Genomic DNA, 16,111 nt, shown 5'->3' on the forward strand with positions numbered 1-16,111 from the left:
ATTTGGAGCTTCCAATGGATTGGGCATTTGGATTGCAGTGGTGCATTCAAAGTGACTCCTTTAAATTTAAAGCTTACCTTCCAGAGCGGAGAAGAGGAATACTGTCAGTGGTGAGTTCACTGTACGATCACTGTTGCTCCCTTCATCATCACTGCCAAACTGCTTTTACAAGAGCTTTGCACAAAAAATTTTGTTCTACGTTTAGTTACGTTTGTGCTAAATGTAGCACAAACATTTCACACCAATTTTGTTTGATTTCATAAAAGTGGGGGGCTGGTTGATCTTTTGAACTTTAATATCTTCAAAGCCAAAGCAGCACATATGAAAATTTTTGTGGCACATACCAGCACAAATGGAGTCGAGTTGATTGATAGCCATTTTGTTTGATTTGAATAAATTACGGGGGTTGGTTGACCTTTGATGACCTCTAGAAGCATTTCTTTATATCTTTAAAATGATAGCAGCACAAAAGAAAATTTTTGCTGCGCGATCTAGCACAAACGTAGCATTTGATACCAATTTTGTCGGATTGGTAAAGGGACCTGAGGGGCCAACTTCACTCAGGTTCCGTAAGCCCATCTTTCAGGACTTTAGGAATAAATTTGGTCTTCCAGTGAAACGCTCAGAGCAACACATAAACAGGGTTATTTATGTAAGCTGCAGTGTGTGCATGACAGCTAAAAGAGAGGAAAAGACAGAATCCATAAACGTCAGTCCTTGGAAAAGATGTAACATTTTTGTTGTACTTCAGGCTACCCTGCTGCTGAAATGTGCTACAGGCTACAAATGAAACCTTGATTTGATCACCGCATTCGACCAAATGCTGCAGGTGCAACTGCAAAGCTACCTCTCACCCATGCGCCATCATCTTCATGGGTCCTCACCTTCACTATTTGTTCAATCATCGTTCCCTTTAGCTCCCTTAAGCCGCAATTCAATGGTAACATTCTCTATCCCCTGTTAGTTTATGAACTATGGACTTCTCATGGGGGATCCATATGTAATCTAGGATTTTACTTTTGCCTTTCTTTAGGTTCTGTTCCATTTCCTTCTAATGCTCTTTGAAATGCTTTATCACAGGAAATGTGCTATGTATATAAAAAATTACCTTTCCTTGAGGAACTGAAACTGGCATTTATATCCATCGCCTAAAATTGCTTATCTCAGCAGCTGTTTGTTCACCATCCCATTTTAGCAATCTATTAGTTTTTGAATGCTCAAAGCGACATCACAGGTCCTGTATCTGTGCCTCTTTCAAGCCATGCTCCTAAGTCCATGAGCTCGGCTCAATGCCCATGTCCCTCTCTTGTAAAGCTCCACAGCTCTGCCTGGTCCCTAAATTTCTTGGAAATCCAACATTTATGTGAAATCCCTTTGGCTATTTCCAGGCCTCATATTTGCATCATGGGCAGAGTCATGATCCCTCTCATCAACCCAGCTACTGGTCATCAGTGGCATCCTCCTCTGGTGGACCCCTCCTCCATTCTCACCACTTTCAGACAATGGGTAAGCATTCATCCACTTGTGGTGGAGCGTTTCAGCTATTCTTACTTCCCTTTCTGCCTAGGGGTGGGCAATCCTTGTTCTTGAGGGCCGGTGACCTGTAACTCTTAGATGTCTCCCTGGTCCAACACAGCTGAATCAAATCGCTGAATCACCTCCAAAGTGCAGTCAAGTTCTCCAGAGAATGACCTCATTATTTGACTCGGGTGTGTTGAAGTAGAGGCACATCTAAAAGTTGCAGGAGACTGGAACTGGAGTTGCCCTCCCCTGGCCTAGATGGACAGCTGCACTGGCCCCTTCACCCGGCCGGCCATTATTGGCTGTCATGCCTAACAAGGCTCAAACAGCCTGCAGGCCACGGCCTTATCTCGGCCTGGCACCCTCTTTTGGGGGGAAGACTACCCTGAACTTCACCCCGAGCCAATCATCCAAGCTAGCAGTGACTCTCAATGTGCACATCTTCTGTCTGTGTCCGAGCATCAAAACTTTGGGCCAATAAAACTTTCTAACTGCTGCTGCTTCCCATGCGAGTCTCTATAGATTGAAGTGATACTATGAGTACCAGAAATATTTTATAGGATACATTCCTCTGATGTAGAACTATGAAGACCTCAAACCATGTAAACGTAAAGTTTCTACCTGAAGATAAACTAAATGTTTCCTTCTTAGTTAATTGAGTTTGTGTCAAAACAAGTTTTGAAACCGTTGAGTATTGTACCTTTCTAACATGTCTATTTGGCCACAACTTCATCGTGTTGCAAACAGAGAAATGGGACAAGAGGCTGTGAGAATCACTGTTTGAAGGGTTCTGATGATAATCTGAAAATATGAACATTTAGAGGATTTAAACATGCTTCACATTGGTGGTGTTGGAAAACAAACATAACACTACAGAACACTAGCAAAAAATGAATAAAAATAGGCGAGTAACAGGCAGATAAATAAGGTTTCATTCAGAAAGCTTTCTTCTTTTTCATGTACCAGGAAGGACTAGGTCTTGGTGCTGATTTTACTTTCTCTGTGTCTTTCTGGCTTTGGAAATTCACAAAGTGGGAATCATCATCTAAAAATTACCTGTTATCCTCACAAAAAAAAGTCTTTGATTTTGTCCTTGAGGAAACATAACATGGCTGCATTTGAAGAGTGATGTATTTTCTCATCTTTTATAGCTATTGCAGTAGATCATTTATGGGCTTATGGTGAGCAAAGATGACAAACCTATCAGCTCTGTTTAACAGCAGACACAGATGCAGATTATTTTAATGGAAGTGTTTTTTTTAAATGTGGGATTCACTTTATCCTTTCCATTTTACCTTTTTGCAATCATGGTAAAGAACAGTCTTTTCCCTGACTGTTCCAAATCTATGTCTATTGCATTTGACACAAACCCAAAATTCTGTCTAAAAAACAAATAAAGATGTACTGCTCCACTAGTGAAAGTAAACTTTGGCATTCAGACAACACTTCTGAGCACTGCACAATTGAACAAGACATATAAAAACAGATGTATTTTTGTTTTATTGATCTTTGTCTCATTGACATTTAAAACAGAGCAATTTAAATTTGACAGAAGAGATCTGTAAGAGGCAAAATGTTTTCACAGTATAGATTCACATTTTGTCATCAATATAATTGTACAATTGTAATTGTATAATTAGTAAGTCTGCTGTTGATATTAGCTGGAAATAGTCAGAATTGTAAAAATGATTGTTTTTTGTTTTGTTTTCTGGGATGCCGTGCAGTCTGTATTTTCTTAATTTATCTGAGGGTAGGGTTAGGGTTAGGGTTAGGCCATAAACCCGAACCCTATAGCTAAACACGTTGAACTACAGATCTTGTAGTTCATACTTTAAACCACAGGGGGGAGACAAAGCTCTGTCAGTTTTTTTGTGCCTGTGAATCCACAGTTTATCCTCATTTTCTGTCATTTATTATTTCAGATTTAGTTTCTCCATACACATTAGGAATATCAGAATAACTGCAATAACACATGCTTCAAGTTCACTTTCACCTTTAGTAAATGTGTTACAAAATATAAAAAAATATTTTTTATTGACTTGATTATAGTGATCAAACATTAAGACAGTATTTTAATTTGAAATCATAGACATAGCACGCATTGTCTCTGTCCACGAGAAGCCGACATGCCTTCTGGTTTATGGAGGTAAAATCTGAACGTGCTTCCTTCTTCCTTTATTGTCAGCTGCTAATCAATGGCAGGATGCTGGGCAAAAGCTCCACAGTCGGGCTTTGTTCAAAGTTAACCTTTTCTGGATTTCTACAGGGAAAGCGATCAGAGGAAAATATTTCCCTGGGGATTATTTGCCACATTTCTTGCTTTTTTTTCTTTCTGTTTTTATTGTTTTTTGTTGTCAAACCACAGCCTGTCTACGGTTCCCCTCAAACGTTCAGTGACATGTTGGCCATCTACATCTGAGGCAGCTTTTAGTGGCTGTTTTGAATCACTGTAAGCTGTGTTTGTCGGTGTGTGTGATGCTGTCTTGTTTTTGTGCTGCTGACGACAGTGCTGCTCTGAGGAGGAATGAGGAGTTTCCAGTGACTATTTGTATAAAAAGCTAGCCGGTGTGTGAGTGGTTCTGCTTGAGGCGAGGAAATCAAATCCTAAAATTGCTGATGTCACAGTCTTATCCACTTTTCTACTGCACAAGCATTCCATTTTTCTTATGACAAACACAGAAACACGTCTGCTAAAAAAACCCAACTGAGCAAACAAAGCAAACCTTGTGCAAACACACACATTTCACATTGATGTTCATGTTTCATATATTTAGTGTGTTTTAGAAACAATATCAAGTTACTTTTGACACTAGAATGCAGAACCTGGGAACGTCAGGGAGTGTTTGTTTTGTGTGGAGTAGTTGTGGAAAATAAGTATCCATGAAGTTGTTGATTAGAGTTTGGATTTGCTCTGCTCCCCTCCTATCAATCACACATCCTAGAAAATTTGCAATTGACTCAACCTGCAATTACAGCAAGTGACAAGATGGAGCTGGAAGATGTTAGATAAAAGTTAAAAACAGAAGAAGTTACACTGGTTACTTAAATTATGGTACAAAAACAAAAGCAGTAAAGGCTTAATTAAAGTGATACAGTATGTTGGGTTTACTTCAGGCTCAGGGATTTCATTAAAGTTCATTGATGTGGTTAGGTTGGCTCTGACACAATGCTGCAGATCTGGGTTGGGTTGGGCTGGATGGACAGCAGTTAGAATGATCACTGTTTAGAGAAACATCATTTTTTTCAAAAGAATTCAAGCTAACAACTAATCAACAGGATTAACGAATACCATCTTAAATGCCTCGAACTTAACACTTCATTCACAGCAAACATGCTAACATGCTAACTGAAGGGCTGTACACAGCGCTGAAGGCGAACAAACTGTCCAGCCTTTACTCATGTCTCATTTCATACAGGAGTTCACAAGTTTTGTAGCCTCTACCAAGAACAGCCAACAGAAGATCAGACTCTGTCATGTTTCCTTAACATGTAAAAGGTCTCTGGTTCCAAACCGGACAACCCAAACCCCTTAAACTCCAGGGGTCAAGTTTATCGCAGGATGTTGTAGGTGACCACACTGATCTGGGACATGGAATCAATCTCCTGTGGTGTAATGGTCACCACTCTGGCTTTTGATTCCAGAGATATGAGTTCAACTCTGTGTAGGACCTTCTGTCATTGTCAAACATTTTCCATTCAGTAGCCGTTCTCAGGCTTAATGAAGTTTCTGTGGTAGAGAATGAGGAATTCTTGCTTTCACTACATCAGATGCAAAGATCGGTGAATCAATCTGCGCATTTGATCTGCAGTTGCTGCTGATTCAAATTTATTATGTCTTACATTAGTAAGAAAGCTCCTATTTTTGTTTCTAATTGTCATACATACAAAACCATTTAATTAAAAAATGTCTTAAAATCTGATTATAATTGAATTTATTCTAAATATACTAAATAATCCAAAATACTATGCTATTTTGGATAGCATACCGTTTTATAGATGTTTTTTAAAATTTTGGAATTAGCTTTTACAGAACAATATACCAAGATCTGCTAACAAGCTTTGCTGAATAGTTATGATAAGCTTTTTTAGAACGTTCCACATAGCTGTTTTATTCCTTTTCCATTTTTACCTTCAAAGTTTCCTATAAATAGCTTTACGCTGACACTGTTTTGGATGCATCACTGACTCCATTTCTAATGCTGCAGCTTCGTGTTAAGCAATAAATTCAACAGGATTTGCAGCTAATTTTCCACACATTTTCCTGCAGTCATTTGAACTCCTGAGATTACTTTGGGAATCAGTTTTTTCAGGGTTTGAATATTGCTTTGGTACTCAACCATCATCTGTAATGAATGACCAAAGGGGCTGTGGGGCTTGAAATGATAAATAGATTCCTTTCCTCTCTTTGATAGCATCTGCCTGTTTTACCCTCTGGGTTTATTTTGGTTGAGCTCCATCTGCTGGGTTTAGTGATTCAAAGCTAAAAGGTTGACGTTACTTCAAACACTGACTGTATTCAAGGAAAAGTTGCCAGATTTTTGTAATAATGTGGATATCATTTTGAAAAGGGCAGTTTAGCAGAACATAAAATTGATACAATTTTAAAAACACTGAATGCTTGCATGCAAAATAAGACATGAGGTCCATTTAACAAAGCAGCTTTTGCCGCAGTTGTAGTGGAAGTAGCAGCTTCCTATTATCCTTATCTATTCATGTAGTCAAAGCACTACAGGATGACTGACAGGATTGCATCCTGCCATCATGTAAAAAACTGCAGATATAAACTTTTTCTATTTGTGCAAACAGAAACCCATGTTGAGTTTTAGACTCAGCAAAAAGACTAAACAAAAAGGACACAAAGAAAGTCAACTGTTAAAAAATTCAAAAATGACATCTTGTCCTGTTTGTGTTTTCAGTATCTTGAGAAATATGCATGAGCTCTCTTTTGGTAAGCTAGTTGAGTTTCTAAATAAGCAGTAAGTACTGATAGATATTGATCCAGCTTCAGAGGATTGTCCTCTCATATTATTCATGTAATCACATTTAGGGAAACACAAAAGTGGAACCTATCACAAAGTCAACTGTCCCATCCTGCTGCAGTCCTCTCAGCTGATTCTCCATCATCAAATTCAAACTGGAAGACTCTTTTGCCCCACCTGTGTCAGTGCGTCAGTGGGTCTCGTTCATTGTTGTTGACCAATCAACACTAGACCAAACCACGTCATGGCCAATCACCGATCAAGCCCCAGTTGATAAGGACCTCCATCCATGGCATCTCCTGCTTTCCAGCTGCACTCAACCCACCTCCACTCTCTTGGCTCTCCAGGTACACATCATCCACCGACCTCCACCACCAGTGGATGGGCCCTGAAGGATGACATTCCTAACCAGCATCGGGAATGCTAATCCGAGCTTATTGCAATTAACAGCTGGATGTCCTCAGCCGGGCCCGAGTGCCAAAGAACTTTCATTCATGTATGTCAATAAACCTTTTAATGTTCCATGTCCAAGTCCTCAACATGTCTTTGCTAAAATGTGGGTTTGGTCTCTTCCTTCTCAAAAGTTTGTCTGCTTCCCCCTGTTTGTTTTAGCCCCACTTTTTCTATTGGACAATCAATCAAATCTCTCACAAACACATTCACATGTAAAGAGGACTGACTCTGAAACTGACTCAGATGATAAGAGATCAGCAGCAACCTGAGGTTCATTTACACTTGGACAAAAACACAGGATTTCCTCCAGGCCACATTTGATCCCATTTGATTAAGTTGAAAGAAATATGGCCATTAGTAGCCAGAAACATCCATGGCTACTGATGGTTTTCAGGTCTCTGTTGGCTCCTGAAATGAATTTTTGTCTTTAATAACCCCCATTACTTTAATAACAGTAACAAGCCACACACCTTTAGTTTACTCCCAAATATCATTCGAAACTTTACATAAAAAAAGACTTCTTGAAAGTGGCAGACTGATTAGCCTTTTTAGCCAGCAGGCTAGCCTTTCCTCACAATAATATACACACTGTGTTGGATTTAAAAGTTTTACTAGTAATACTTTGTTGCAGATTAAAAAATATTGAATTGAAAGAAAAAAAAGATTACAAATGAGACTTTTTTGGCATTTATTTTGTAGCTACAGTTACAAATAATGGCAGGTAATAAAAAAGTTGCTGCTATACATCATAGAAATAACATAGAAAACATTGTGTTAACCATAAAATACATACATATATATATATATATATATATATATATATATATATATATATATATGTGTGTGTGTGTGTGTGTGTGTGTGTGTGTGTGTGTGTGTGTGTGTGTGTGTGTGTGTTTTGTTTGTTCTGTTTTGTTTAGAATAAAGGCACATGATCCTCCCCAACAAACCTCCATATTTACATAAAGAAAAAAAAATCATTGTTGCTTCTATGAGATTGACACTCTATGTGTATCTACATGAATGCAATGGAGACTAAAACCAGTCATTATGGCTGGATACCCATTCTTCAAAAGCAATTTTCTGTAGTTTTTTTTTTCAGAAACAAAAAAAATTACCAAATTTAGAAATAACAAAGAAAAGCAAATGCTGCTATTAGGCACATTTTTTCCAACATAGATTTTCTCAAAGTAAATTCCATTAAGGAAGGTAAAAAACAAATAAAAAAATAAAATAAGTTCACTTTAGACCAGTGTCATTAATTCTTGTTTTGTTATAAATGCAAAACAAGAATTAATGTTATTTGCCTGGATCCCGTCCTGAGACATTTTTTTATTGTTTAAATAAAAACAATAAAACAATAAAAACAATGTTAGAAAAGCTGAGTTTTTCTATTGACGAAAGAAACACCATTGAACTGTTTTAGCTACTTTTAATGGATATTTTTCGAAAAGGTTATATGGAGAAAAATAACTCTTAGTATCTTCAGTTGCTATAAAGTCATATTAAAACAGAAGGTCAAACTAAAGGCAGACCAAGACAAAAGTGGGCTTCTACTGGTTTGAACAACTCAAATTTTCAAAAATCTTAGGGCAGCTTATGCAAAAGCTATTTATCAACCTTCAAATCATATGAATCACAGTCATATTTCAATTTGGTAGCTATTTACACAGAAGTCACTGATTATTATGACAAATAGAGGTTGCAGGTTGTGTGCCACTGATGATCTTCCTATGTGAAACAAACTGAGAAGGAAAATGGTATGTCCAGTTACAGTAGCTGTCTATATAACGTAAGAAGCAAAAATAATAATTACAGCAGCTCAAGTGAACTCCATAGATTTTTGCAATGCTTCTCCGTTTAAGTTGTCACATTGAATTGAAATGTTTTACATGTTCTATTTTCCCAAAATGTAAACTCCACTTTCTGTTTACATGTTTGTGGCTTCTTTACTAATAACCTGTGAATGCGCATGTCAAAGGTTTAAAATAATGTTTGCAATAGGACACTTTTCACACTGTAGTCTTCTTCGATTAGCCATTGCCTTCCTTCAAGACCAACTAATTTGGTTTTATACTAACATTAATGAGATGTTAACTGCTTTTGCCATGACATTTAAAAATCCCCTAATTTTGCTTAAGATTTTTACGGAAAATAAAAATCTTTCTCAAGTTGTGAGCTCATTTCCAAATCTCTACGGTTTGTGAAACGACAATCATTCAAACCGAATGCATACACTAACACACAAATCACATTTGTAAAACAAAAGGTGCATTCAATATCTTATCTTCATCCTTTAAAAACTTCTTTACATTTTCTGCATTAAAACTGTGCAGCAAACATTTCTTGATGAAAAAAAACATACTCAACTTGTGTGGTGTCTGACAGATTCTTTTCTATGTTTTAGATATACACACAAAAACAAGTGTAAATACATAAATGATGACAATACATGACAGATTAAAGAGCATAGTGAGTTCTAAAATATGTCAAAATAACTCTGATAAATTGTGGGGATTTCAAAGCTCCAGCCCAGGGGTCCTATGGTGACGCATAGCACCCCATAGTTAGGCCTTAGGATGCCTTAGTCCGCGACACAGCCGTTGCTGGTTCGATTCCCGGCCTGGTGACCTTTGCCGCATGTCTCCCCTTCTCTCATTACCCGCTTTCCTGTCAATTCACTATCAAACTGAGCCAATAAAACCTCCGGTCCAAAAGCTCCAGTCCAGTGTTTTGTTCCAACTTTGGTCCTTTTGTTTTTATGGCCTAAAACTGTTTCTAAATTTTCATGTATATTTCATAATAATTTCTGACCTTATTTTTAAGATTCATTTGAAATTTTGATTTCTGAAAAGAAATGTATTGCTTCATAAAGAAAGTTTTTCTCATGTTTTCTGTGTTATCATCAGACATTTTGTTCTTTAGTGTTTCTCCTCTCTCCTTGTCCCTCCTTAGCCCTTCTGAATCACGTCCCTTCCCATCATTCCCTCACTCCCTCTTCCCCTCCAAGACACTTCCCACCCCCTCTAACAGGAAGCCAACACAATACAAGAGATAATGCAGGCAGGAAGGGGCGGGGCCAGCCCCCAGATGGACAGGAAGCTCGGTCCACTGTTTGCTTTAGCTGATTAAAGGACAAAAAAGGAGGAAGGGGGCACACAGAGCAAGGTTGAGAAACATTCTGCTCTCATTGAATATAAATATAAAAGTGAAGTAAGCAAAGAGTTGGCTTCCAGCTATTGTTCCCACATTTATCCTGTGACATTCCCAGCAGGTCCGACTTTTAAAGAAGCACTGCAGGCCAAGAAAAACAGAATAAACAGCAGAGCAAATAAACTAAAGCTGGAGAGAAAAAAATACATTTCTGAACAAATCAGTAACGCACAAAGTGAATTTTCAGAACAACGGCATGATGTCATTACTGCACACAGTTAGTGGCCTTTTCGCTTTCTGGCTAGTTATGAATGAGTTTTTAATGGCAGAAGCCATCATTTATGACCAGCTTGTTATTATTTAAATGGTAATGCTCTCAGCCAGTTGCTCCACAGGACAGGGTTAAAGGTCAGGAGGTCTGTGGGGGAGTAGTTACTCCTGATTACTCCAGTTAAGGAGCCAGAAACCCAGCAGAGGACATTCATTCAAAATGTCCCAAAGAAAAGACAGAGAGACATTTTGAATGATTTGTTGCTACCAGTTATTCAGATGGAGATATATACTGCAAATGTAATCTATAGACAGGAAGGGATTAGTTGAGACTGATTTGTAACTTTGATTTGTTACAGCATGAAACTCAACACAAAAATAAAAATGTGACTTTACGTTTCCTTTCCATTCTCCATATAAACTGTTCTGAGAAAGAGCAAATAGCTGCTTTGGTCTCATTTATCTATTGATTATCTGTCACTCTGTTGATGTTTTTAACAAAGTGACTGAATCATATTTCCATTCAAGTGTATCTGCAAGGTGTGGAAAAAAATAAGTGGCAATAATAAGAGCAGGAGGAATTCAACATTGATAGCTATGCATCTCCACAAAGCCTTCAAGATTCTTAAAACTGCATTTTGTACCCTACAAAATCTTGATTATTTTCCAAAACTGCACTAAAAATCAACAAAAGCTGCAACAAGAAATTGACTTGAAACCAGAATTGGACAAATTTCAACTTGTTTGACTCTGCTTAGTCCCTCACCAGGCAGAAAGACAAAAATAGAACAAAGGCACTGCCAAGTCACATTGAGGTCAAAACTCTTTGGTATGGATGCTATTACTGACTGAAGACAGCGAGAAGCTAGCTTTCAGTATAAAAGTATCTGAAATGAAATGAAAGCACAACAGAGTTGGAGGAATCCATGCAGAAGTTGCGTATTCAGCATGTTGAATACAAATAGCTACTATGATGACAGTCTGTTTCAGGAGATAACAGGAAGGCTAAACAGAGCTGCCTGTTCAGGTTTAAACCTTCTGTCAGGAATCATGAAGTATTTAGAAATAATGTCAAATCTTTAAGGAAAAGTTAGGAGATTGTCAGGTGAATACAAATGTACACACCTGGTTTTAATCTAGCAAAAACAGCCAGCTTAACATGGTGACTTAGCAGGTTGTTGTCTATGGCTTAAATTGGAAATTTGTACTAATTTGATGAAAATGTGTATTAATCAGACCAATACTGATATGCAAAAAATTGACAAATATCACCCACTACAACTTTTATTGCTGATATGTAATGGTGCATTAAAATTCTCTTTTACAGTGACTGCTCTTTCAGACATGGTGAGACGGACGACACCATTTTTCACATGAACTACTGACTCATTTCAGGAATTCAAAAATATTTTGAATGATGTTCTTAAAAACAAATCTGAGGCACAGATCAATAATCAGCCAAAGAAAACATTGATTTTAGGTTGGAGGTTTGATGAGCGGACAGAAGCCGAAGAGGGTGAGAGGTTAAAGTTATCAAAGCACATCAGGCACATAGCTGCAGCCCAACAAGCTGCTGCTGCTGCTCTGTGCTTCCTGATCTGAGTCCCTTAGGTTTGTTTGACTCTACCTCTGAGGACTCAGCTTTCATCACAAGGGCTAGGGTTAACCCTAACCCTAGCTGTGATGACGAGTTATGTCAAAAAAGCCAGAAACAAGCTGTAATTCTGTCAGAGCAGCAGTAGAGCCATTTCCTTTCTGTCTTTCTATTGTCTGGTTTTGCTCTCTCTCAGCACAGAGGAAGTCTGGCTCATGAAGGCAAACAGCACTTTGGTAACCAAACTGGGTTTCTGTTCAGGTTTTAACTCATACAAATCAAAATATGGGCTAAATTTAACTCATGTCAACAGTTAAACATGACTGCTGCTGAGACACCCAACGGTGAATGAAAAAGAACAAAAATAACTCATTTGCTCCATGAAGACATTAAATATCACTGTGAAAACCCACTGGACCTCACAGTGGGAGCTCAGGGCTGAACGGTAATAATGTCTCAGATAAAGAAAAGCCAGCCGGCACCTCGCTGTGATCAAACACCTCCAAACCCTCACAGCTCAAATGCCTGTGATTTTTTTTGAACATTAAAATCCCCAAGCAATCCTATTTGAAAAGAAAAAAGTTCAGAAAAGTGTTGCTTTCACTTGGAGTGTGTTACATTCCAAGTAGGATTGAAACCAATATAAGACTTTCTCTCTTAGATAAGAGTCCATGTTAGAAACGTTAGGAAGTCTATGCGGTTTCATCCTTCAAATAAAATCACATTAAGTCCAAGAGTTTATGATTGTGGGATTCATCAGCAACACTTTGAGTGTAACCAAAAAAGTTCTTTCATATTGGAGTAAAAGCAAATACAAACATGAGGAACATGAACAAATCCATGATCCCAGTTTTGATTAGGCTTACAAAGTGTACAAACAATTACAAAAGTTAAGGTTTTAAAACACCAAGAGTTTTGTATCACACCATCCCGACAACCTCTGCACTTTAGTGAGAAACCAAAGAAAGTCTTATTTTGACGTGTTTCTTGACTTTTTAGAGCATAAAATAAAATCCTGATCCACGCCTCTTTGCAAAGTCAAGTTGTTTCAAAATGACACTTGTCACACTAAAACCAACAAGCAGCAGCCTGCAGGCTAGTTCCCTGAACAAAACCTAGTAAATCAGTAAATCATATTGATTTCTGTAACATCTTGGTTTTTCACACAGACTCATTTTAAAACATTTACTCCAGACAGAAAACGCTATATGTTCCATTTTTAAAGTAAATTTCACTGAGGAAGATCTTTTTTAAGAAATAATGGCTCTATGCAAATGTTCATTAAAATAGAGTGAGCATAAGCAAATATTGAAGTTGTTTTAAAATGTCAGTGCATGGCTTTGGTTATGCTAATTCTAACTGGCTAAATTCTGCAACCTTTCATCTGTTAGCGTGTGTTTTCAGGTGAAAGAGAAAGGTTAAGTCATTTGACTGGTTGCTGAACCTCATGTTGCATCCATAGAATGCTCCGATGTTCCATCACGAGTGAAAACAAGGTGAAAATGGGTACATTTTTTGATGTCACCTTCATTTATCGTGTTGGAACCTCCTGGATTTTGATGAAGATTGCTTAGTGAGTGAATAGATAAGAGACAGAAACACAAATGTACGTGACAACAGAGTAAAAAACTAAATTGTGTTTGGCAAAGTGTCTTGGGGATGCTTGGCTGTCTGCCTGCTGGAAGTAGATGTTCTTGTTTTCTGTTTCCTGCTTCTCTTTCTATGACTATTTTCAACTACCGACACACAAGATGTGAACCAGTGAGGCACTCGGCGGGCGGGTTGTCACATTTGCTCTCAGTACTGATGGTAGTAGTTGGCACCGTCCGCACCGTACAGCTCAGCCAGTGTCTTGAACCTCGGCCCCCAGTCATTGAGGAAGTCGTAATCCAAGTTTGATCCTGAGGAGGAACTGTCCATAGAGCTGAGGCTTCCCGCCAGAGACTCTGGTCCCTCGTAGCCATAGATGTGTAGAGTGTCATAAGGGAATCCGTCTCGGTCGTGGTCGGCCTCGTCTTTCTTCATATCGATCATGGCTGCCATGTCGCCTTTGCAGGCTGTGGGCTGAGAGAGCTGGTGGGGTTTCTGGACCATGGCGTACATGGAGGAGTGGGAACGCTGGTCGGGGCGGCGGAGCAGGGAGCTGTCGTTACACGCTGAGGTGAGAATTGAAACGTCGTAGCTGGAACAAAATACAGACATCTTCATTGATTGAGCTTTAGGCTTAATAGCTGGTCAGCATGCAAACAGATACCAGGGCTATGAAAAATATAACTCCGTGGAAAGTAGAAGACTTTGAAATTTTTTTTAATGTATTAAACATAACGCACACACACACGCACACACACACAAACACACACACACACGCACACACAAACACACACACACACACGCACACACACACACACACACACACAAACACACACGCACACACACACACACGCACACACACACGCACACACACACGCACACACACAAACACACACACACACGCACACACAAACACACACACACACACACGCACACACACACACGCACACACAAACACACACACACACGCACACACACACACACGCACACACACACGCACACACACACGCACACACACACACACACGCACACACACACACACGCACACACACACACGCACACACACACACACGCACACACACACGCACACACAAACACACACACACACTGCTTCGTTTTTTTCTCTTTCTGCAAGTTTAGAAACAGACTTCTAGCCTGACTCCTTCTTCACCTTTAAACCTAAGTTCCCAGCCTGCAGATTTATAAAAATAGCTGAGACTATTCCCTGTTTCACAGCATGAAAGTTTTAAAGGATGAAATCCCAACATTTTGAGTAATTAGATAAGATTCAAAGTAAAATAATATTAATATTGGCTTACTTGCAAGAATATTTACAATTTCACTTCCACTTGCAGGTAAAACAAGGAACTGTAATTTTGATATCACATAATTACAATAATAAATTATTCTTGGTTTCTTTTCAGAACGTCTTTAATAACTCACATTATGGTTATAATAAGAGTAATAAGTTGTGGTTATCATAAAATTATAAATGAATGCTAAATCAAAGAAACTAAAAGGGTTATGAATGTGATTTTAACATTGAACTTGAAATGGTGTAAAGCGTGTAACTGCAATTAAAGATCACTGATGATGTGTTGGAGGTGGATAATGGGTGAAAGGTGAAAGGTCAGGGGTAAAATGGCACTAATGGGAGAGCAGAGATGATCAATGCCTTACTTCCAAACAGATTGTTGAACAACTTGAATGTTTCAAAGAAAAGACTTGGGAGGAATGTTGAGCAACCCTGAGACATTAGCACAGACATCAGGACATAATGTCTCTAAGACAGTGATGGATATGAGATCATCTGTCCATACAGTCAGCCAATGAAACAAGCACAGCAACAGTGTTAGCCAATGCAAATGCACCATAAGGCTGGATAAACCCAATAAAAAGAGAGAGCAAAAGAGGAATCTTTGGTTGAATCCTCCAGGCAGCTTCGAGCCAAGACCGAGACGGACAAAGAACTCTGCAGCTGAAGAAGAGCCGGGGCCACAGAGCCGAAGACTGTCCTGCGCACGGGGACCAACCCGTCAGCCCCGCAACATGTGGCTTCAAATTGCACTTCTCTCATCAATTGGGCTCAGACCCCAAAGATAAAGATGAAGATAAAGGCAAAGATAAAGACCTCCTCCTCCTGCTGCAACACCTTCTTCATCATCGATCCAGTTCTGGGTTTCGAAACGCCATACTCCATCCGTCTCTCTCAAAGGTTCCCTTTTTAGTTCTTAGTATCAGCGTTAGGGAAAGACAGGCTAGATGATTGATTTTACTGATTTGATTATTTCTGCTACTTGATTAAGCTGTACTGACCCTTGCAAATTTGCTTTACTAATAAAATATTTAGCATAAAGAAAATCTAAAAGGTGTTGTGGACATTCAATTAATGAGTCACCTCAAAGTTCTTTGATGGTAGTAAAATAGCTGTGATGTTTGATTCTGGGGAAGAAAACTAGGGAATGTTTTATAGGTTGCTTTAGCCCAAATCTAAAACAACATCTTTGGGACTCGCCAGAGACACTAAAACCAGCCTGGTTCAGTAACAAGT

General features: G+C 38.7%; 1 protein-coding gene across 3 annotated transcripts in view; it reads right to left on the reverse strand.

Moving 5' to 3' along the window:
- Positions 1-8,371: 8,371 nt before the first annotated feature.
- Positions 8,372-16,111, reverse strand: part of cdh5 (cadherin 5) — a 101,094-nt gene continuing 93,354 nt past the window's right edge. For all 3 annotated transcript variants that reach the window (XM_055023415.1, XM_055023414.1, XM_055023413.1), the window contains exon 15: positions 8,372-14,152. In XM_055023415.1, coding sequence (XP_054879390.1) covers positions 13,768-14,152 — 385 coding nt within the window. In that variant the 3' untranslated portion in view covers positions 8,372-13,767. The remainder of the gene's footprint in view (positions 14,153-16,111) is intronic.

This window comes from Poeciliopsis prolifica, unplaced genomic scaffold (assembly GCF_027474105.1).
Source record: "Poeciliopsis prolifica strain line A6 unplaced genomic scaffold, Auburn_PproV2 SCAFFOLD100, whole genome shotgun sequence".
Classification (NCBI taxonomy): Eukaryota; Metazoa; Chordata; class Actinopteri; order Cyprinodontiformes; family Poeciliidae; genus Poeciliopsis; species Poeciliopsis prolifica.